The 22,897-nt window shown below is 41.4% G+C and overlaps 2 protein-coding genes across 5 annotated transcripts in view; one reads left to right on the top strand and one right to left on the bottom strand.

Moving 5' to 3' along the window:
• LOC132836360 (spectrin beta chain, non-erythrocytic 1-like) overlaps positions 1-16,174 on the top strand; it is a 302,644-nt gene extending 286,470 nt beyond the window's left edge. For 3 of the 4 annotated variants that reach the window (XM_060855849.1, XM_060855846.1, XM_060855847.1), the window contains 7 exons: positions 230-381; positions 1,454-1,526; positions 2,190-2,246; positions 7,441-7,655; positions 8,468-8,641; positions 10,131-10,173; positions 10,873-16,174. In XM_060855849.1, coding sequence (XP_060711832.1) covers positions 230-381; positions 1,454-1,526; positions 2,190-2,246; positions 7,441-7,655; positions 8,468-8,641; positions 10,131-10,173; positions 10,873-11,091 — 933 coding nt within the window. In that variant the 3' untranslated portion in view covers positions 11,092-16,174. The remainder of the gene's footprint in view (positions 1-229; positions 382-1,453; positions 1,527-2,189; positions 2,247-7,440; positions 7,656-8,467; positions 8,642-10,130; positions 10,174-10,872) is intronic. The other variant, XM_060855848.1, reaches the window with a different exon arrangement.
• The window catches only part of LOC132836361 (RNA-binding protein 4-like), a 135,454-nt gene that overhangs the window by 21,870 nt on the left and 90,687 nt on the right, over positions 1-22,897 (bottom strand). The window contains exon 4 of the mRNA XM_060855855.1: positions 777-836. Coding sequence (XP_060711838.1) covers positions 816-836 — 21 coding nt within the window. The 3' untranslated portion in view covers positions 777-815. The remainder of the gene's footprint in view (positions 1-776; positions 837-22,897) is intronic.

Consider the following 22,897-nt stretch of genomic DNA (forward strand, 5'->3'; position numbering starts at 1 on the left):
GACTACATGATGGAACATGGCAGGGTTTGGAAGCTTGGCAGCAAAGCAGAAAAGAAAAATCTGGACATCATTGGGTTGTTCCTTCTTTGGAAAATATCCTTAACTGCTGGGACATTTTCCAAACTGTCAGGTGTGCGTGCATTCCAAACAACAAATAGTGTTCACTTCTGCTCCAGGATGTCATTGTTTCATTGACAACAGTGCCTTAACATCCTGCCTTTTGTTTCAGCTGGAGCAACAAGAAATCCGGCGTAAACAGGAGGAGGAGGAGAGAAAGCGAAAGCCACCTCCACCACCTTCGCCCCCCACACCGCATGTCTCCGTGACAACTGAAGAGAACGCTGAGACTACAAGTCAGGCTCTGCAGAAAGAATCGGCACGGTAAAAGCACCCACCAGCCTGATCTTTAGCAGTTTGGATAAGTTCCCATCAAATATGGACCAAGTTTCTAGATGCTTTGGCTTCCAAATTATTTTATGCATTGTTGGGTAAAGCCGAACTCACTAAAGGCTTACTCCAGCACAGTTCCTTTGATGTTGTGAGTGCAACTTCAAAGTAAAAGGATGCATGAAAGTGATCACACATAAGTACAGTAAGTTAGCAAGCATTTGTGATTTTATTAATCAAGTATGGTCTGTTTCTGATTGACAACAGGAGGGAATACGTGCAGGCAGCAGTGGTGAAGAGCATTAATGCCCTCTACTGGTTAACTGAAAGCTAAGCCACCCTACAACGAAGATCTAGGTTTTCCTGCTACAAGTGACAAGGGTACTTACAGACAGGCTCATGTGTTTTGCAAAGACAGGTCTCCCTCCTCAACCTTTCCTGGAGGAACCCTGAAAAATTAAAGACAGTATTATGCAATGTTTGGTGTGATATGGTAATTACCATCCTCAGTTAAAGAAGATTTTAATAAGATTTGTGCACTGCTTATGGTCCCATACTCCAGATGCAATGCATCAGCATGACTCAGCGACCAGGCAGGCAGCTTAATCCCAGGCCTTTGCTATTCTCGGTGTCTCAGCTGCTCCCAGCAGGTTTAGAAGCACTGCCACCTTTTCATGTTTTATAACCTCTTAATATTTGAGGTTTTACAACCTCTTAACCTCTCCGATGTTTCTGTTGTGCTTTCAAACCCAGAGACTGAACTTGAATCAAACCAATGGGAAGGAAATTTGTTCAGTCTTTATAGCTGAGAGGTTTCTATTTGTGATTACCAGGAAGGATTCTTTAAATTAGCAGACAGATCACAAACACCCGTCAAGTATAGTCAAGTATAAAAGCAGGCTGTGTGCCCGCAAAGTGTTTCAACAGCTAACTTATTGTAAAAGTGCCAGCTCGTAGAAGATGTTTTATACAGCATCAATTAAAAATGATATGGAACTGGTACACTCTCACCAGAAATGTCTTTACTCTTTTACTGTCATTGATTTGGGGGTTTTATTATTTTTAGGGATGGTGAGATAGTGAATCACTTGGAACCCATCGCTCAGAATGGAGTGCACTCGGATATGGAGTCACCACAGGTGAGTTATAAAACTGTCTCTGTTAACCACTTGTTGGGAACTCGTTGTCCATGCAAGGCAGCACTGGGGCACTGAGAGTGTACAATTTGCATCATTAGGACCCATGTGCTCAGAAGCGTGCAACAGGGACCACATGGAGGCTTTGAATGCCACTCCCTCTGTGGCTTCTCCTGTTTTTGTCTTTGTAGCCTACTCCAACTCTTAACCAGAGATCCTTGTACTCCTCCAGTTCTGGCCTCTTGTGCACTCCCAGTTTTAAACCATCTTCCATTGAACACTGTACCTTCAACAGCCTGGATCCTAAGCTCTGCAGTTCCATTCTTAACTTCTCCACCTTTCTTTCCTCATTATGTCATACCTACATGATCAAACCTTTGGTCACCTCTGCTAATGTGCCTTTTATATCACTGTATCATGTTCTATCTCCTAAAGTTCCTATGGGGCACCATTGTCCAAATCACAACATGAAAATCCAGTATTAAAACATCAAGGTACAGAGTTGAACTTTGAGGTTGTACTTGTGTAGCCGAAATCTGTCTGACCTTTTTTAGTTGAATGTTCAATAGTTGTTGCACATGTAACCAAACCTTCAACTGGCTAGACTTTGTTCATTTCATAACACATTTTTCCTTGCTTATAATGGGTGTCACTCCATTCTTTCAGCCTTTAGAAGATATCAGACAGTTGAGAGATGGTGTAGCTTCATCTGTGACTGTGACTGTAAGTGCTTTCTACTTCTTGCTACTTTTTCTTCCTGGTTTCTTTCATTTTACCTCTGCTATATATACTGCTGAAATGAGAGACTGAACTGGCTGAAGCTCTTTTCTCTAGGAATACTGAGGCAGTGCCAAGTAGAGATCTTTAAAGATTAGAGCTCGTTAGAGTAAGCTTAGAGTTGGTATTTCCATCGTGGAAGCATTCAAAACCAAGGGCTCCAATTATAAGATGATCGTGAATGAATTCACTAATGAAGCATGCAAAATTATTACACTGCTTAACAGGTGAATGCATGAGGGATGTGTCCCTTGACTGATGGGATCTAGACCCAAGGATGCAGTATGAAAATAAGCTGAAGCCCTAGTTCATGACTGACATAAGAAGGAAATCCTTCACTGAGGACAATCTTTGGAACTCTCTATTGCAGTGGACTATGGCGGCTCATTCATTGAGTATGTTCAGTACAGACAGCGTTGGATTTCTAGATCTTAAAAATGCTAAGAGATAAGGGGATGATGCAGAAAGATCTCGTTGAGATAAAAGATTAGCCATGATCTAGTTGAGTAGTGGAGCAGCCTTGAGGGTCCGCATGGCCTACTTCTGCTCTCATTTCCTGTGTTCAATAAGGAATGCAGGAGAATCTCCTTCGCCCACTGTTACTTGCCCGCATACACTACCTACAAGTTGAAGTTTCTACACATGTGCAGCCACTTAAGTAAGTTACTCACATCCTTGAAACAGAAAAGTGAATGTTAGTGGTGAGAATGTGGAACACAAGCATGAGAAGTAATTGACCCAAATAAAATAGATGCATTTCAGAGTGAGCTGAATAAATACATGAGAAAGAAGGAAATAGAAGGCAATATGGACAGGGAGAGATGAATGAAGGGGGATGGGAAGGGAGGTACTGTGCAGGTGTATTTCCGGATCATTTTCCCCAGCAAGGGGGGCTACGTCAGTGGCTGTTTCTGTTATAAATGAGGACATGGGATTTTCAGTTGGAAATATCAATTTTAAGACTGAATAATTTGAAAAGGAGGGCTGAGTAATGTCTGTAAATCCTGGTCTTTTTATGCCATACCCTCTAACCCTCCATTTCGTCATGCAAAACTACATTTTGTTCTCACTTGATTCTGAATTTTGTTTTTATTTATTTATTCACGGGGTGAGGACTAGATCAGCATTTATTGCCCATCCCAAATTGCCAAGAGGGCAATTAAGAGTCAGCCACACTGCTGTGGGTCTGGAGTCACATATAGGCCAAACTTGGTAAGGACAGCAGGTTCCTTTCCAGAAAGACATTAGTGAACCAGCAGAGTTTTTCCCAGACAAGCAACAATGGATTCACAGTCATCATTAGACCCTTATTTCCAGATATTTATTGAGTTCAAATTCCACCATCTGTCGTGGCAGGATTTGAACCCAGGTCCCCAGAACATTAACTGTCTAGCAATAATACCACTAGGCCATTTGCTGATGGGATGTGGGAATTGCTGGTTAAGGTAATCGCCTGTCCTAATTACTCCTTCAATTAAGTGCCTTGATATAGCCATTTCAAAGGGCAGAAAAGAATCATCCCATCATTGTTGTGGGTCTTGAGTCACATGTAGGCCAGACCAGAGAAAGAAAACTGGTTTCCTTCACTAAAGCACATTAGTGAACCAGGTGGGTCTTTATGATCATCAACAGCAGCTACACAGTCACAATTGGGCTAGTTTTTAATTCCAGACTCTCTTCAACTCAAATTTCACCGTCTTCCAAGCTGGTATTTGAGCCCATACCCCCAGAACGCTAGCCTGGCTTCTGAATCATTAGTCCATTGACACTATCACTGTGCCAATGTCTTGTAAAAGAATTGCTTGCTTAAAACCCATACTCCCTGTCAATATTTCACTCACTGCTTCAGTTTGTGAACTGGCTCAAAACAAAGAAACAATCAACCAAAGACAGGTAAACTTTCTGAGAAAATCAATAATTCTGATGTCAAGCAATCTTTTAAAACCACCCAATTCTCAGTGCTTGGAATCAGCTTCTCACCTCTGCTATTCAGTTAAATTGTGGGTGATCTGTATCTTATCTTTTATTTACATGCCTTGGTTTTGTAACCCATAATACTCTTATGCCACAAAATTCTATCAAACATTGTCTTCAACATTCAGTGTCAAGGTATTTCAGTGTGAGTGGAGTGGGGTTGTGAAAAAAAGTTCTAGCTTACTATCACCTTTCATGCCAAGATGTGCCTCTGAAAAGTCCTAACTCAAAATTTAGGGTCATGACAGTCCGTTTTTATTTTCAAATCTGAACTAATTCGATCAGCAAATAAAGTTCCACTTTACCTGAATTCAAGATATACCTAAAAGAAGACTATTCTCAAAGTGAACTCAAGGTGTGTCTATTTCCAGCAAATAGGTCTTGTGATCTAAAGACATGTCACTGCACTGTAGTGGAAAAATCAAACACTTCTCTCTGCAGGTTCTAATTTTCTTACTTAAAAGTGAAAAACAGCAGTGTAAAATCTACCAACCTCTTTTTTTTTTGTTGAATTATTATGGTTTGGACACCAATGAAGGTGTTGTGATTTTGGGTTTTCTTTTTCCACGTTCTGGTCAGTCTTGTTTTTCCTGTGCAGTTTCCTCTTGCCCACCAGGTGGTGATCTCAGCTGATGAAATCCACCACCCTCTCAGATTGCAGTCCAAACCAGTTGCAGGTTTTTGGGGTGGTTTAATAGTACTCCAGCTGCAGGGCTTCGAACATGCCCTAATCACTTTGCATCATATTACTTAGAGGAACTGATATGGTTCTGCACCTAAGTCAGGCATGCACAAGCCTTTTTTAAAAATTAATAATTTAGTGTATTTGGGCACGTTGCAGAACATGATGACCTGACCTGCAGCTTCTCCTCACAAAATGAGTGTGAAGATAATTTAAGGGCCTAGGCCACTGAGAAAGAAATGAGATTGTTGCCAAGTTTTCATGTCTCAAATGTTTCTCCAAGCAATAGATTTTTTTCTCTGCTTCGTCTTCACTTCTGTTTTTCTCTGTTTATTTGTCAGTATTTTCCTTCATTTTTTTCATATTGCTGCTATTTAAAAGACACGGTGCAAATATGCTGTGGACAGACCGATTTTGGGCTTTCTGGCAGAGTCAGTACCAAAAAGGAGTTCAGTAAGTGGTCACCTGAATGGCTTTGGGTGCACTAATTAATAATGTCGTGCCTTTAGGGCCCTTTTGTGGTGCAGTGGTAGTTTCCCTATTCCTCGACTGAACAGACCCAGTGTGTAATAACATCTCTGAACCGGTTAATTAGAAAAATAGGTTAATAAAGAAAAAGCAGTGCATACATTATAGGACTTATATATAGCTGCAGGTATCAGTTTTTCATACCATCCTGACAGATCTATTTCAATTTCTTTTTAAACTTTGTTTATGTGGAAACCCCTGGCATGGCTAATTGCCCTCCATTTCAGAGGATAATTAAGAGTTGACCACATTTTTTTGGATTTGGAGGCCAGGCTAAGGATTGCAGATTTCCTTTCAAAAAGGACTTTAGTGAACTAGATGAAGTTTTATGACAATCTTTGATAGTTTCATAGTCACTATTACTGCAACTAGTTTTATATTCCAGATTTTATTTACTGAGTTTGAAGGCCCCCAGTTTTGGTGGGATTTGAGCCTGTGTCCCTTGGTCCTTCCCATTACGTTGCATTGCCCTTGAGAAGGCATTGATGAATTGCTTTATTGAGCCATTGTAGTGTCTCTGTGTGGCAGATTGTATATTGGGTTGCTTTCTTGATATCCGATCTTTCTAAGCCATCCTGGGGGAGTAGATTAGATTACTTACAGTGTGGAAACAGGCCCTTCGGCCCAACAAGTCCACACCGACCCGCCGAAGCCCCTTACCTAACACTACGGGCAATTTAGCATGGCCAATTCACCTGACCCACACATCTTTGGAATGTGGGAGGAAACCGGAGCACCCGGAGGAAACCCACACAGACACGGGGAGAATGTGCAAATTCCACACAGTCAGCTGCCTGAGGTGGGAATTGAACCCGGGTCTCTGGCGCTGTGAGGCAGCAGTGCTAACCACTGTGCCACCGTGTCGCCCACAATCAATCTGGAAAACACACAGGTTATCATGAATAAAGTTTCAATTAGTATCCTAAACATTAGCCAGTCTAGCAGTCTGGGCTGGTAACGTAACCCTGCATCTTGGACCAGCTTACTGCTGAAGTTCACTTTCTGACAAAAATAAGACTAAAGAACATTCACAAGGAGGGCTTATTCTCTTTCCAAATCTCACATTTCTCTACACAGCAATACAATCTACCGTCATGAATTTACTGTCCTCCCTTTGACTATTGCAAGGTTGAGTGACAACATTCAGTACTTTGACATTTATCCTTTTGAGCCTAAATAATGAATGATATTTGATGTTAGAAATCATATTGGACCTCAATTAGTCTGAGCTCAGTTCCCAGTGGACAAGTGCCTTTATTGATACAAATTCATAATTTCATGCAGAGGCCACAAATATTCTGAGAACTAGGGAAAAAAATACTAGACCTCCCCTAGGACTGTTTGATAGGGACAGTACAGTTAGAGCTTTACTCTGTATCTAACTCCATGCTGTATCTATCCTGACAGTGTTTGATGGGGATGATTTAGAAAGAGCTGTGTCTAACCGCAATGTTACACCTGTCCTGGAGCGTTTGTTGGAGAAACTGTAGAGAGAGCTTTACTCTGTATCTAATTCTGTGGTGTATTTTGCCTGGGACTGTTCAATGGAGGCAATGTGGAAGGGACTTCAATTTTTTGTATTTAATTTGGTACTAATTGGTCATTTAATGTAGAGGCCACAAATAATTTCAGAATTAGACAAGGGCCAATGTGCTGTGCCTGCCTTGGGATTTTTAAAATCTGATTGCTTTGTTCCCTGATGTACACAAAATTCAAGCAAAAAAAGTTTGCAATATAGAGTATTTCATCAGCAAGCAATAGGTTGAGCCTGCATGGCCTGGTATCTCTTTGACATATATAATGGTGGATCACCGATGAATGTAAAGTAAGTTATCTCTAAACATACAATAAGAGATACGAATATTGTATTATCCTTTAGGCATGGACATTTTAATCGGCATTCTGATGGCAGAATTGCCCCAATCCCAGGTCTGATGATTTTACCATTTTCTCCAGGTCAGTGAAGCATCAGAACCTGTTAATGGGACGAGTGCAGCCCCCGAAGCAAAAGGGGACTATAGTCCTGTCAAGAAAACACCGCAATCTTCTCCACGCCCAGGGTCTGTTAGCACCCTTCTCAGCAAGACACAGGATACAGCTACCATACAGCTCGAGGGTATTTTATGTCGCAAGCATGAATGGGAGTCACACAACAAGAAAGCCTCTAGCAGGTAGGCTTCTAACAGTTATATACTTATGCTGCCATTCCCCTTCCAGTGGGATTGAGAGAATATTCGTGTCATTATTTGTGTGTTTACAACTTATAATTTAAAAGGCACCTGGATGGGTACATGAATAGGCAGGTTTTAGAGTGATATGGGCTAAGTGATGGCAAATGGAACTAGATTTAGGATATCTGGTTGGCATGGACGAGTTGGGCCGAAAAGTCTGTTTCCGATCTATACATTTCTATGACTACTGACATACTACAGTTTTTGTCATTCGATATTACACTCTAATATCTCTCAGGCACACAGAGACACATTTCTCATTCATGAGCCTTCTAATATAGCACAACCTTTTCACACCTATGGAATTATGAAGTACTGTAGCCTCTCAAATGAATTAGTGCACTACAACATTTACTGTAATAAACGTCTCAAGAGAAACCGACTACTTATTGCAATCTATAATGCATTACAGAGACTATATATAATCTTTGTAGCTCAGATATCCATATACAATGGCATGTGATTGTGTAATTATTTCATTGAATTTTCACAAAATAAACATGCATTTGTACTGCCACGTACTGAACACCTGTCCCACTGCAACCCAGTCTACCTTCAACCTTCTTTCTCACACAGTTACTTGGATATCTGCATGACTCTATTTTTTCAGCATACAATTTACAGCACATCTGCACTTTATAGTTGATGTCTAGATGTGCGTTCAGCTGTTGGCTGCTGCGGGGAAGGTACTCCTTCAGCCTGGTGTCTGAAATGAGTGAGTTGTCCTAATTGCGGTGTTGTTCAACTTGTAGATCCTGGCAAAATGTGTACTGTGTACTGAGGAACCGGAGTCTTGGCTTCTACAAAGATGCTAAGAATGCTAGCACTGGCATCCCTTACCACGGAGAGGTTCCAGTTAGCTTGACAGACGCCAAGTGTGAAGTGGCACATGATTATAAGAAGAGAAAAAATGTCTTTAAACTCAGGTAAAATTTATACCATATTTATGAATGTAGAAGGGAACTCATGTTCACCTGTGTGCCATTTTAAGTTGTGATGTATGATATAAGATGAGCTCTTCCTCAGCTGCAGAATAGATTAATACAGCTCAAGGAGGTCTTTTGGTTCATCTCTTTGAGTTCTGTTTGTCGGAACAGTTCAGTGAATCCCACTGTTTCCTCAGAGATCAGGAAATTGTTCCTTCTCTGGTTTCCTTTTCTCAAAATTATTATTTAATTTGTTTTCACTGCTCTTTCAGGCAGTGCACTCCAGATCATCATAATGCTTTTTTTTTCCCAAGCCGTCCTTAGATTACTTAGATTAGATTAGATTACTTACAGTGTGGAAACAGGCCCTTCGGCCCAACAAGTCCACACCGACCCGCCGAAGCGCAACCTACCCATACCCCTTACCTAACACTACGGGCAATTTAACATGGTCAATTCACCTGACCTGCACATCTTTGGACTGTGGGAGGAAACCGGAGCACCCGGAGGAAACCCATGCAGACGCGGGGAGAACGTGCAAACTCCACACAGTCAGTCGCCTGAGGCGGGAATTGAACCCAGGTCCCAGGCGCTGTGAGGCAGCAGTCCTCCTGGTGCCTCTGATCCCTTTGCCAGCCACTACTGTCTTCTTTAGTGGAATTGCTTCTTGTTGTCTTATTAAAATTTCAAGATATTAAACACCTCTGAGGAGAGTAGTAATAGCTATTCTCATCTGTCCATAAAACTAAAAAGTCACATGCCTGGTGCATCCTGTTAAATCTCCCCTACACCTTGATATCTAAAACCTTGACATCTTATTTAATATATGGTGCCCGGACGAACACTTCAGCTGAGGCCAAACTGATGGCTTATAAAGATGGGCAGTATGGTGGCTCGGTGGTTAGCATTGCTACCTCACAGTACCAGGGACTCGGGTTTGGTTTCACCCTCAGGTGACTGTCTGTGTGGAGTTCGCACAGTCTCCCCGTGTCTGCATAGGTTTGCTCCGGGTGCTTCAGTTTCCTCCCACAATCGACAGACATTTTGGTTAGGTGGATTGGCCATGCTAAATTGCCCATTGTGTCCAGGAATGTGTAGGCTAGGTGGGTTAGCCATGGGAAATGCAGGGTTACAGGAATTGTGGGGGGTGCCTGGGTGGGATGCTCTTCAGAGGGCTGGTGTGAACTCAATGGGCTGAATGACCTGCTTCGACACGAATTCTATGCTTATATTATGTTCTGAAATAGGAAAACATTACCAGAAGCAAAATCACCAAAATGGAAATTTAAAACAACCTACTACCATCTCTGGACTGAACTTCACATTAATCCCCAAACATGCTGAAATTATGTGTCAGTGTGTCAGCTGTAATAAGTGGCAAAGTGTACCTCATGAAGTGAAAGCTGCGATTGAATAGTATAGGATTATGAAGGATATTGCCGCTGTTCACTCTACAGTGATTACTGAATAAGTTTATTTTTGATTGTAGACTCAGTGAAGGGAAGGAGTTCCTATTCCAGGCCAAGGACGAGGTAAGTGTTTGCAGTTTGATGGAAATAGAGGCATTGACTGAACCCTGACTGTTAGGGAACACACAGGGAACACTGCCCAGTCATTAAGCAGAGAACTAAACATCTTTGACTCTCATCCCACTAAATACACGTGAACACTATATCACTACAGGATATAAAAGATAACATTTTGCTAGTCCTTTCCTTGAAGGACTTGGGCAGGATGAAATTGCATGTAGATGCAATGATTCAAATAGTAACATCTTACCTCTGGATCCTGGGTTCAAATCCAGTCCAAATTGAAGAAAGGTATTTCAATTAGTTCAGTTGGCTGGGCAGCTGGTTTGCAATAGACAGTAATGCTAACAGTATGGGTTTAATTCTCAGACTGGCTGAGGTTACCATAAAATACCCTCTTTCTCATTTTTTCCCCTTACCTGTGATGTGGTCACCATCAGGTTAAAACCAACACTAGTTGTCTCTTTCTAATGAGTTATGTCCTATGGTCTGGTAAAACTATGGTGACTTTACCCCATTGCCTTCCTATACCTGAGCGTCATAGTTAAATTATCTGCCAATATTCACTCCCTGACATCACAGGTAGCAAATGCTGATAATGTATGAATGTCCATCTAATTACAGTCGAACAAGAGGTGGGTACAGCATTGCACCAGATTACATGAAGTGTATTGCTCATATTTATCTGGACATGTTTTTCAGGCTGAAATGAGCAGCTGGATTGATGGAATCACCACATCCATCACCACCAGTTCCACTAATCAAGATGACCGCTATCCTGCCAATCCACAGGGCCTCACTCGTGCAATGACAATGCCTCCTATATCTCCCAACAGTGGTGATACAGTCACTCTGAGGCGGGACAAGGATGGAAAGGAGAAAGATCGAGAGAAGAGGTTCAGTTTCTTCAAGAAGAAATAGAAAGTGGTTCAAAAGCTGCAGAGATTTTTTAAAACAAAACAAAAAGTCACCACACGTTCCACATTCGCACATCATTCCAGTCGATTCCAGCTTGTTTTTCCAAATGACTCTGTGCCTGACATTCCCGGGGCATGGGAGGGGGACATTTAAAAAAAAAACAAACTCAGTTTTATCAATGGGGAAAACAATATACCAACACTTCAGGAACGGTTAGTGGGACATTTATGAAGAACCGAAACAAGAATCACAAGCAATCGGGTCTCGATTATTTTAGGTTGGAGAGAGAGAGAGAGAGAGAGAGAGAAAATGCTGCAGCTGTTACAAGCACTGAAGTGTAAACTGTGTTGGCTGAGCTGAGAATATTGGGTGCCTGGTTAGCTTTTCTGATGGTTTGAAGTGTGTTATGTTGGCTCCATGGACTTGTTTTTACTATTGAAGGACTAACGGGCCCTCAAGCAAGAAGCTTATTGTTTGCTTGTCACTTCTCCCAGCTTGGTGAGGCAGTGTATCTGAACAGCTGCTGAAATGAGAGAAGAGTTGGAAATGTGTCTATTGCAAGCAACCACCAAACAGTCACCACCTGTACATTGCCTGTGCAACTTAACTTTCTTTTCTTTCACATCTTCTGTCTCCCTTGTACACATCTGTCCCATACACACTGTTTACCAGGATGTAAGGAGTGCAGAGTGGGGGCATAGCGTGTCAATTAACTGCCTAAAGGATGTGGGAGTAGTTAATTACAACATTAAAATATTTTGTGTATTTATTGAAAACTAAAGATACTTCAAAAATGTGGGGAGAGGGACAGTACAGAACATCAGACCTGATTTTTGGAAGATTTTATTTGTCCACCTAAGTGGTTAGATGGCATTTATCACAGCTACTCCTCCCCCGTAGCCATCCTGCTAACATGCTCAAACTATTTTCAAAACAAATCTGTTGTGAATAGGACTCCAACTTGCCAAACTTTCTTTCTCTCTCATAGACCTGTGCTGTAACAGGTGTTGTTATGAATGATTGTTTTAAAGGAAGAAGCCTATACACTCGCTTGTACTCACACACGCACACTGTCTCACGTACATTCACACACACACACACACAGATTATAGAAAGTGTCAAAGCATTCTATTTACCTAAGTGATTATAGTGAAAATTGTAGATTAATTCATTGTTGGTTACTTTTCCTCTTTTGTAGCTTTTTGAGTTTGAATTCCTATATTAAGCACCTCCCTTTATGCTTTATTGCCAAAGGGGCATTGGCAAAAGCAGCCTCCACTGAGACCTAACTGAAACTGGATGATAAATCTGTAGCTTGTTGTAGACCGTGTTACAGAATGCTGGAGGTGTTGAAATATAGACCAGTGGTTATGGTTGTAATCCTGTTTGATAGGAGACAGAGTGACCTCTCCACCCGAGTGGACTTATGCTCACTTGTCTCAGTTCTCAGCAGCTTCTGCATTAGCTTTCATTAAAGTCTGAAGTTCACCTTGGGTCCCATTAACTCCTTTATTTTTCTCATGCTGTGATGCCTCCAGTGCCGCCACTTTGCATCAACCCACAGCTGGCAGCCCCAACCAAAGCTGTAAATTAGCTAGCACCTCTCACATTTAGGAAGCAACCCATTAAGTTTGACAGGAGGAAGAGTAGGCAGCAGCAGGTAGGAGGGACGTTAGGAGAGGTGAGTGACTGGTTGAACAGATACTTGATGTGAAGGTTTCTGAAGGAGAACAAAAGTAAGAAAATAGCTTAATAGTAGGCCACTGCCATTGTCAAATGGAATGCATTGGAAGTGGGTATAACATAGTGCTCGTATAATTAGAGATCTTCTTGGAGTTGATTTGCTGAGTGTTTTTAAGTAGGTGCTGGGACTTTATTTTTGTAAATTTCCCCATGGTCAGATTTGACACGTGGAACCCAGATAAAGAAAGAACCCAAAAAGGCATAACGTTGAAGGATGCAAAAGCTGAACTGATGTTAAAAATCAGTTGGCATGGGAACTTATTTTTAAAAAGTTCCAAGAATTGAGAATTTCCTGGAATCTCAAAGGGAGAGCCTGCAGCAGTGAAGGGGGGATATTCTGAGTTTGTTACTAAAAGTTCCTCTGGGAGACTAACAGGAACGGTTAATAGTTGGAGATCTTAATTGTGCCAACCTAATATTAACACAAAATGTTATTCAAACATTGTGACAACAAGTTAAATCTCTTAAAGAGGGAATAGCAACAGGCTTGAGAGTTGGAATATATTATAGGCAAATGACAGTAGTGCTAGAGTTCTTTTACATAATAAATTCCATTTGAAATATTTTTACAGCTGAAGTTTGATAGTGGATTTGAGACTGTCCAGCTTTGCAACAAGATATCTGCAGTGCACAAATACCCAGAGGAGGAAGTGGCAGAAACAGACTTCATGGTCAGAGTGGGGAGACTGCAACAGGGCTACTGGCAGATGTTCTCTTGTGTTTCTCACTGTTATGTGATAGCAATTTCAAATGACTTTTTGTCACAGAGTCACCAGCAGTAGCTGACTTTATGGTGTAATACTAATTTGGAAAGAAACAGCGTCTAACGACATGCAGGAACTGGCCTTTTTATGTGCAAATGCAGTTGTTAATTTGCAGCGAATCCAATATGTTTCCACATGGTACACTGCATGTGCAATATTCACGATTCACTCCCTCAGATTGTTTCCATTCACTAGTGACAATCTGACCAGTATGTCTTCCTAGTGCTTAGCAGTTCATAATGCAAGTTTGAACTTTAGGGATAAGTGCTTTATGCAGTTCAGGTTGGGTACTGCATTTTGAATGCTCTTGATGTTCAACTTTGCTGAGATCCTTGATGGCTTGATCTGAAATATGGAACCTAGCGGAAATCTTTTGCAGGGATTAATGAGTAGTCAGCTTAGCCCTGAAAGATACAAGAGGAGAACACATCAGTTTCAGCATTGTAAGAAAATGATTAGAGTCCCAAGCGTTCATCTTCCAAAAGGAATCTTCTCAGACATGATTAAATTAGTGCCATTGTGGTACTGCCAAGAATGCACAGACATTGTACACCTAGTGCCATTGTCCTATTGGGCTAGCCAAACCTGTTTGACCAATTAACCTGCTAATCCAATGACACCTCTCTGCCAACATCTTGGCACAGCTATTGTGCCAGTGGTGTAGTTTCACATCTAGGTTGTATTACCTAGCCTATCTGAGTGGTGAGCACTTGAAGCTGCATTTGTAAGAGGATTCTTCTTTCCCCTTCTTTAAATCATTTGTGCTTTAGAAATTAAAGTTGAGAAATGGTTTAATGGCTGTCACTGCATTTAAAAGGAACTGTACTTCCTTAGAAACTGGGGAAAAGCATTTCTAGGGGTTTGTGTAACATATAGACTGAGATCTCCATATCAGTGAAGCAACTTTGCAAAACATCACTTATCAAAATTTAGCCCAATCCTTTGCAAGTGAAGAACCTGAATCTCAAAAGTGGTTTTACAAATGAACATCTAAAGCAGAGATTACAGCAGTAGGCCTTCCCAGTGCACATAAGTCTTACTGATGTTTCATATAGCGTTAGGGATGGGAAAATCAGCCAGGGCTCACCATTCACTGACCCCTGCTGGCCAATGTGTGGGTGTTTGACAGAGTCTGTTAACTAGGCCGATGTTTTCCAATTTAGATAGAATCGCCAATCACGTAAAGTGCTGGAGAGCAGAGTTCCCTGGGGAGCTGAATCAACAACTCCACATGAGTAAGTTAAAGAGAGGAACAAAATGAGAAGATCCATACCCAGTGAAAAAAGTATAATTGGATCACCATTAACAGCGAGAACCTTTTTATAATATCCAAACTGTATGTCAGAATTATAAGGATGTTGTGTGCTTTAAACTAGTTTTATAATGCTTAATTCAGAAGTTATGTAGGTTGGGGAAATGGTTTATAAATTGATTGATTTACTGGCAGGGGATTCAAAAACAATATAATGTTAGAAAAGGTTGTATTGAGCTAAATAAAAATGGAAAATGATGACAAATTGCATTGCTGGCGATCTGAAATAAAAACAGAAGGTGTAGAGCAGATCTCATGGACTCAAAAAGTCTGATTGAATTCATCTGTTGTTTATCCTTAAGAAGCCAACTGACTTCCACATTTTTGGTTGTGGTGATGAGTTGTGGGTTTAGAACAAAGCTTCACCTTAATCCCATATTAATCAGGTTATACCCATTCAGATGCTAGCAGAAAGATTACCACTCCTCCCTACCAGACCCTAAAGAAATCAACATGAGTCCAATTGATGTTTGGCCACCTTTGGCATTTTTGGTAAAGAATTTAAGCTTTTCTGTGAAGTGATTTTCCATGCACTTGGAGTTCAAGAGGCAAGGTAGGAAACGTGCAAATATTAGTGCAGAGCATATTTAGCATAAGGTTAGAATATTGGCAATGTATCTAACCCGGTGATGTACCTGCCTTGGGAGTACAGTGTAGGGGAAGCTTTACTCTATCTAACCCCATGTCATTCTGCCTTGAGTGGTTTTGATACGAACAGGCATCTAACCTGCCCTAGGAGTGTTCAGTGGGGAAGAGTGTGCCTGAAATTATGCTTCACCTAACAAATTCTGTACGAAACATGAGAGTGCTGGATACGAGTATTCACATCACTCAGGTTAATGAGCACATAAGTCAGAGTGAATAACAATGAAGCTAGGTGGAAATATTTGCTCAGCCACCACTCACTTGATTAATTGTGAAGAACTTCATCTGATTAAATTGGATAAATTGGAGTCAGCTATTTCTGATAGTTGTCTCTCAGCTGCTCATACATCATCAGTCACTGATCCACCCCAGATCCATACTAACAGAAGTGAAAAGCTATTGAACGTGCAGTTGCATTTGGAAGGGAAGGAATCTAATAGACCACAGAGCAAGCTTGTTTAATAACCTGGTTCCCACCAGGGTGTTCAAAATGTTCCCGTAAAGGCTTACTAATGAATGGAGTGGCCTTGGTGTTCCCATTTAAAGTTCTTGTTTGGAATATTATAATCTCTATTTACTGGCTTCTTATTGTACTGAAAATAAAGAGTGCATTTAAAACGTCTTCTAATGCCTTGCTTGTCGTTAAGAGTTTCAGCGATTCATAGCAAAAATGTTAATGTTTTTATGCTGTTAAAAATTGACAATCTGTTCAATTGGTTAAGGAGGCTTGCAAGTAAACCATCCAGGCAGGGAGATTCGATTTCTGATTTCAAACAGGATGAAAGATTGATGTGGTTGGGCTGCCATTCCTGCTGTTGCTATCCAGTAACCCCCACCTGACAGTTTATGCTTTCAAGCAACATGGACTGAGCAGTGACACTTCCACGAGGGAACAGCTTGCTGGTAATTATTCTGTGGGATTTCCTACCTGAAAGAATATCCACTAGAGGGCAACAGACTTCATTAAGAAGAGGATTGTAACAGTGTCAACTGCTATCGGTAAGAGGGGGGAGAGAAGTTAGATTGTTTCTCTAATATTCTGCTAACTTTTGATATTATAAATAGAAAATCTAGAAATAGTCATTGTGTTTATAGCTTGGAAAGAGTTCCTTTGGCCCAACATGTCCATGTTAGTTATCAAGCAACTATCCAGTCCCATTTTCCAGCAACAATTCTTCCTTAAATTCCCTCTAAACCGCTTTGCCTTAAATCTGTTCTGTCTGGTTATTGACTCTTCTACTCAAGTAACCCCATAATTATTTTTGCTCTTCAGCTTGTCTAGTCTCTCTTCATAACTAAAACGGTCCAGCTCAGGTGTAATTCCTTTGAACTCTCTCGAGTGCAATAAAATCCTTCCTGTAAGTGTACCTCGACTAATAAGGACAGCTATGCCATATGCCTTCTTAAGCACTTATCCATCTGTCCTATTGCCTTCAAGGATCCAGAGTACCTCAGAACTTTCTAGGGACCTACCACAATGAATGATAGATCCCTAGAAAGTTACCTTAGCTCCCAAAATGCATTTTCTCAAGATTTTCTGGATTAAATTCTATTTGCCGCTGTTCTGTCCAAATGACTGTCTCATCTATAATAATTATGGTATAATGTTTCCACCCTTACAACTTAGCACACAGAATACCAAGACAAGGGGTTAGTGCTAACTTTTACACAGTAAATCACTGATTAGATCCTGTGGATACTGGAGATGAGAGTGCTGGGGGAATTTAGGGTGTGTAGCAGCATCTGTGGAGACAGAAACTTAATGTTTTGAGTTTGATACGACTCCTCTTCACAGCTGGAGTATTCTGTGCACTATACATTAGGAACGATATAGAGAATGCAGGTTGATAGAAACAAATACAGAATTATAGGGGTATATGTGGGCCGTTTGAGCCTGCTCCCATCATTCAATACGATCATCCAGCTCAGATCCCTGTTCCTGCTTTCTCCCCATATCATTTGATAATTTTTGTCCTAAGAACCTATCTATTCCTTTCTTGAAAGTCTTTAAAGTTTTGGCCTCAGCAGTTTCCAATGGCAGAGAATTCCACAGACTCACCATTCTGGCTGAAGAAATTTCTCATCTCAGTCCTAAAATGGCCAACCCTTAATTTTAGACTGTGATCTCTAATTGTGGACTCCCTGGTCATTGAGAAAATCCTTCCTGCATATACCCTGGCTAGTCCTGTTAGAATTTTATCAGTTCCCATGAGATCGCACAACCTAACCCCCCCCCCCCCCCCATCTTATAAACTCTAGTGAATATCGTCCTAAGCGATCCAGTGTCTCCCCACACATCAGTCCTGCCATCCCAGGAATCAGTCTGGTAAACCTTTACACCCCAATGGCCAAAACATCCTTCCTCAGTTAAGGAGACTGTAACTGCACACAATAATCAAGGTGTCTTATCAATGCACTGTATGGTTGCAGCAAGACATCCCTGCTGTATTCAAAACCTCTCATGAAGGCCAACATGCCATTTGCCTTCTTCATGACACAATGCTTACTTTCAGGACTCGTGTGCATGGACACCCAGGTCTTGTTGCACCTCTCTGCTTTCCCAATCTATCACCGTTCAGGTAATGATCTGCCTTCCCATTGTTGTTAACAAAGTGAATCAGCTCACATTTACCCATGTTAAACTCCATCTGCCATATATTTGACCACTTATTTAATTTGTCAAAGATGGCATTAATATTCAGGAATTTCAGATACTTGAAAGGATTGCATAACATCAGAAACATCCTGCACTATTAAGAATTCTATGAAACATGAGTAGGCCATTTGGCCCCTCGAGCCTATTCAGTAAGATGATTGCTGATCCTCTTTTTCAGCTACCATTTTCTGCACTATCACCACTTCTCTGCCTTGATTTCTTCAGCATTCAAAAATACTCAATATCTCCGGGCTTGAATATATTCACTGACTAAGCATTCACAGCTCCTTGGGGAAAACAATTAGAAAGAAATTTATTATTTCAGTCCTAAATTACCAATACATTAGCCTGAGACTGGGACACTGGTTTCTCCCACCACCTGGCCTGTCCTTCCTCTTTGAGGTTTGTATATTTCAATTAGATAATCTAACCTTTGGAGAAATCCATAGAATATTGGCGTACTCTGCTCAGTCTCTTTCCCTTTATCCCAGGAATCAATCTGGTAAAACCTGGGGGTTCAGGTGTAAATAATTCTTCGAAATTTACATCACGGATAGACAGGGTGGTTAAGAAGGCATTTAGCATGCTTGTCTTCATTGCTCAGACCTTTGAGTTGGGATGTCATGGTGAGGCTTCTTCTGGAGTACTGTGTGCAGTTGTGGTCGCTTGGAGAGTGTTCAGAAAAGATATACTATGTTGTTGACAGGAATAGAGAATTTGAGTTATCAAAATAGGTTCAATAGACTCGGACTTTCTTCACTGGACTGTTGGAGGTTGAGGGGTGACCTTACAGAGGTTTATAAAAACATGAGGGGCATAGATAAGGTGAATAACAAGGTTGGGGAGTTCAAAACTAGGCGGTATAAGTGTTGAGGGGGAGAGATTTAAAAAAGACATGAGGGGCAACCTTTTTACACAGAGTGGTTTTGTGTGTGGAATGAACTTCCAGGGGAAGTGGTGGATGCAGATACACTCGCAGCATTTAAAAGACATTTGGATAAGTACATGAATAGGAAAGGTTTGGAGGGATATGGGCCAAATGGATGTAAGTGAGACTAAATTAGCTTGGGAATATGGTCAGCATGGACTAGTTGAACTGAAGGGTCTATTTCCATGCTGTCAGACTCTATAAATTAACTAGACTTGACCTCCTTAAAACAGAAGGTTAAAGGGAGGGATATGCAGGGGTTTGATTAAGTAGATAGGGAGAGTTTTCTGGTTAGCCAGGTTATGTTAAAGAAGAAAAGTATCATCAAGTCCTCACATAAAATCAGACTCTCTGGGGGGAGCAGGTTGACTCAGTTGCTAGATAGCTGCTGTGACCTAAACCAGGTCAGTGCCAGGGGTTTGATCGTCATTCTGATTGGAATTGATGCAGGACATGCCTCCTTGTCCTACCCGTAATGAAGGTCTTGGCACTGGACGTCAGCCCTGCCCTTGGACAGAGAACTGTAAAGAATCTGGTGTGAAACAACATTTCCCAGTAGGAGGTTAGTAATTAGAGGACTTAGATTAAGAAAAATGGTTTGAAAAACTGCAGCTTTAGAATTAAGGACACAAATCTGGGTGGATAAAGTGCAAAACGTATGTGGGATCATTTGGCTCTGTAGTTTTAGTATAGACTTCAAAAGTAGCATGTATATGTAAAACCTGTATAGATCATTGGTCACACCGTACTTACAGTATTGTGGCAAGTTTCTGGACTCTAACTTTATGGTACTACAACCCTCACTAAAATAAAGAGATTTATGAAAATGAAAGTAGAAATTAGCACATGGGTGAAGAGGTGAGAGGTCTGTAATTTTTCTTCTCATGGGGAAGATGAGAAAAATGAATGTGAAATAACTACACACAAAGGCCGGTTTCCATCATCAAATCACCCTTTATTTACTAGAGCACAGTTCACTGCCTGTGGCCATCCAGCTTAGAATGAGTCACCTGAACTGAGGAGATTCTCATCTTCTGTATTTTTTTATCTCCCTGCACTACTGCACTACAGTGGTAGTGTTTTTTTTCCCCACAGCACCCGTGTGTGTGTAAGAGAGAGAGCGCACACACGTGTGCAGAACTCGATAAAAACACCACGTGCAAAATAATGATTTTTTTGACATTATTGTCAACTGTATTTTGTACTGTTTAATAAACAGAAGCAGCAGTTCACAAAAAAAATACTATGTACAAGGGAATGGACAGCAAAGCCAAACCCCAGATCCCACTGTTCAACCAGTTTTCAGGGAGATGAGGACAAACCTCAAATCCCACTTTCATTTAAAAACAAACATAACAGTAACAAACACAGACAAGACAATGCAATCAAATGAGAAACACTGCATAAACCACACTGTAAAAAAGACACCTGAATCTCACGTTTATACTGCTCAGGTAGGCTTTACTGATTGGCTCAGGTTAACCCCAATCAAGGATCTCGTGGTCAGCAAAGTCCACATCGTTCCAATCACTACGGTATGTCAACAGATGGAGTCAGTTACTCAAGGATTTAAATTTAATCACCTTTTTAAAAAACGGAGAGATTGGGATTTGTTTTGTTTTCATTCAGAGGATTGCTTTACCCAACAAAGTGATGGAACCTGAACCTGTAGCATCTTAAAGAAGGAAGATGTGAAATATTTTGAAAGATGAAGGGAATATGCAGAGGATTTGGACAATCTTTTCGAAGGCAGGAACAGACGCAATGTGCCTGTAAAATCTCATGATTCTCTAAGAAAATATTTTCAAGAAATTTGACAATGTGTTGATAAGTGTAATCTCGCTGAGGACATAAAGTAATAAATGGTATGATAAGGTCAAGGCAGAATATTAACTTCAATGTTTTGCTTTCAGAACGCTCAATATGTGACAAACATGCAGTGATCAAATGTATTCATAGACATTAAGGGATATTTGAAAAAAAAGTGGGAAGTGCTAGAAAAGACTTAATAGATCAGGTAGGTGGGAGATAAAGAAATGTTTGAATTCAGTAAACTTCAGCGTTTCCTCCAAAAGCGATTGCTACTTCATTAGCTTCAACGCTCTTCAGGACATCTGTTGGTTGTGAGAGGTTACTAAATAAATGCAAGTTTTTATTCTCTTCCATGAGAACTGGAAATCACAGCTGACATATTAAAGGGGAAGCTGGAGAAGAACATTAGTTTAGATTCCCTACAGTGTGGAAATAGGCCCTTCGGCCCAACAAGTCTACACCGACCCTCCGAAGAGCAACCCACCCAAACCTATTCCACTACATTCACCCTGAATGATGCACCTAACACTACGGGTAATTTAGCAGAGCCAATTCACCTAAACTGCACATCTTTGTGACTGTGGAAGGAAACCGGAGCATCTGGAGGAAACCCACGCAGACACGGGGAGAATGTGCAAACTCCACACAGTCAGTTGCCTGAGGCAGGAATTGAACCCAGGTCTCTGACGCTGTGAGGCAGCAGTGCTAACCACTGAGCCACCGTGCCACCCCATTTGAGGAGGGGCTATTGTGGCACTTTGGCAGTGTCCTTCCCTTTGAACCAGGAAAGCCTGGGTTTGAATCCCACCTGCCCCAGTGATGCATCATGACACATTTGAACAAATTATTCAAGTAGTAGTGACCTTACCACTGAGCCAGAGGGCCTGGGTTCAAGTCCCACCTGCCACATAGGAGTATCATAACGTGTCTGAACAGGGAAAATATCGAGAAATACATGAGGGAAAAAGGGACAGGAGGATATGTTTGAAAGCAAAATATGAAAAACACTTAAGCACTTCGAACTTACCTCCGAATATTCTAACTCAACTGATGCTCTGATGAAGAGTAATATAGAATTAAAATGCTACCTTGCTCTCTCTCTCTCCATGGATGCTGCCTGACCCGCTGTGATTTCCAGCATTTTTTGTTTTCAGTACAGATTCCAGGATCTGCAGTAATTTGCTCCTTGAGGATATGTTTTCAGGGTGGGATGAGGAGAGGGAGCCAGAAACCCACAGGGAACATAAACATCAATGTGTTGGACCAAATGACCTGTTTCTGCACTGTAAGCTCAATCCACCTACAGTAAACAGAGAGCTAAGGAAAGAGATAACAGGGAGTAAGAGCAATGGGGAAGGTCAGCGACATAAGGCAACGATCACTAAACAATGCAACAAATGATGGCACAAGGTAAGAATGAGGTTGGTGATGCAAAAAGAAACAAAAGATGAGGCATGGTTACATGAAATATTGGTGGGGGGGGTGGAAGAAGTTGCAAAAAAGAATGACTGGTGTACCAGAACTGATAAGTTATACCTAAATGAAAGACTGAACAAGTCGGGCATCTTGTGGAAAATGTGGCAAAGGTGACAATTTCCATGGAGAGTTGAAAATGTGTTGCTGGAAAAGCGCAGTACGTCAGGCAGCATCCAAGGAGCAGGAGAATCGACGTTTCGGGCATGAGCCCTTCTTCAGGAATGAGGAAAGTGTGCCAAGCAGGCTAAGATAAAAGGTAGGGGGGAGGGGCATTGGAAATGCGATAGGTGGAAGGAGGTTAAGGTGAGGGTGATAGGCCGATGTGGGGGGTGGAGAGGTCAGGAAGAAGATTGCAGGTTAGGAAGGCGGTGCTGAGTTCGACGGTTGGGACTGAGACAAGGTGGGGGGAGGGGAAATGAGGAAGCTGGAGAAATCTGAGTTCATCCCTTGTGGTTGGAGGGTTCCTAGGCGGA

The sequence above is a fragment of the Hemiscyllium ocellatum genome, chromosome 46 (assembly GCF_020745735.1).
Source record: "Hemiscyllium ocellatum isolate sHemOce1 chromosome 46, sHemOce1.pat.X.cur, whole genome shotgun sequence".
Taxonomy (NCBI): domain Eukaryota; kingdom Metazoa; phylum Chordata; class Chondrichthyes; order Orectolobiformes; family Hemiscylliidae; genus Hemiscyllium; species Hemiscyllium ocellatum.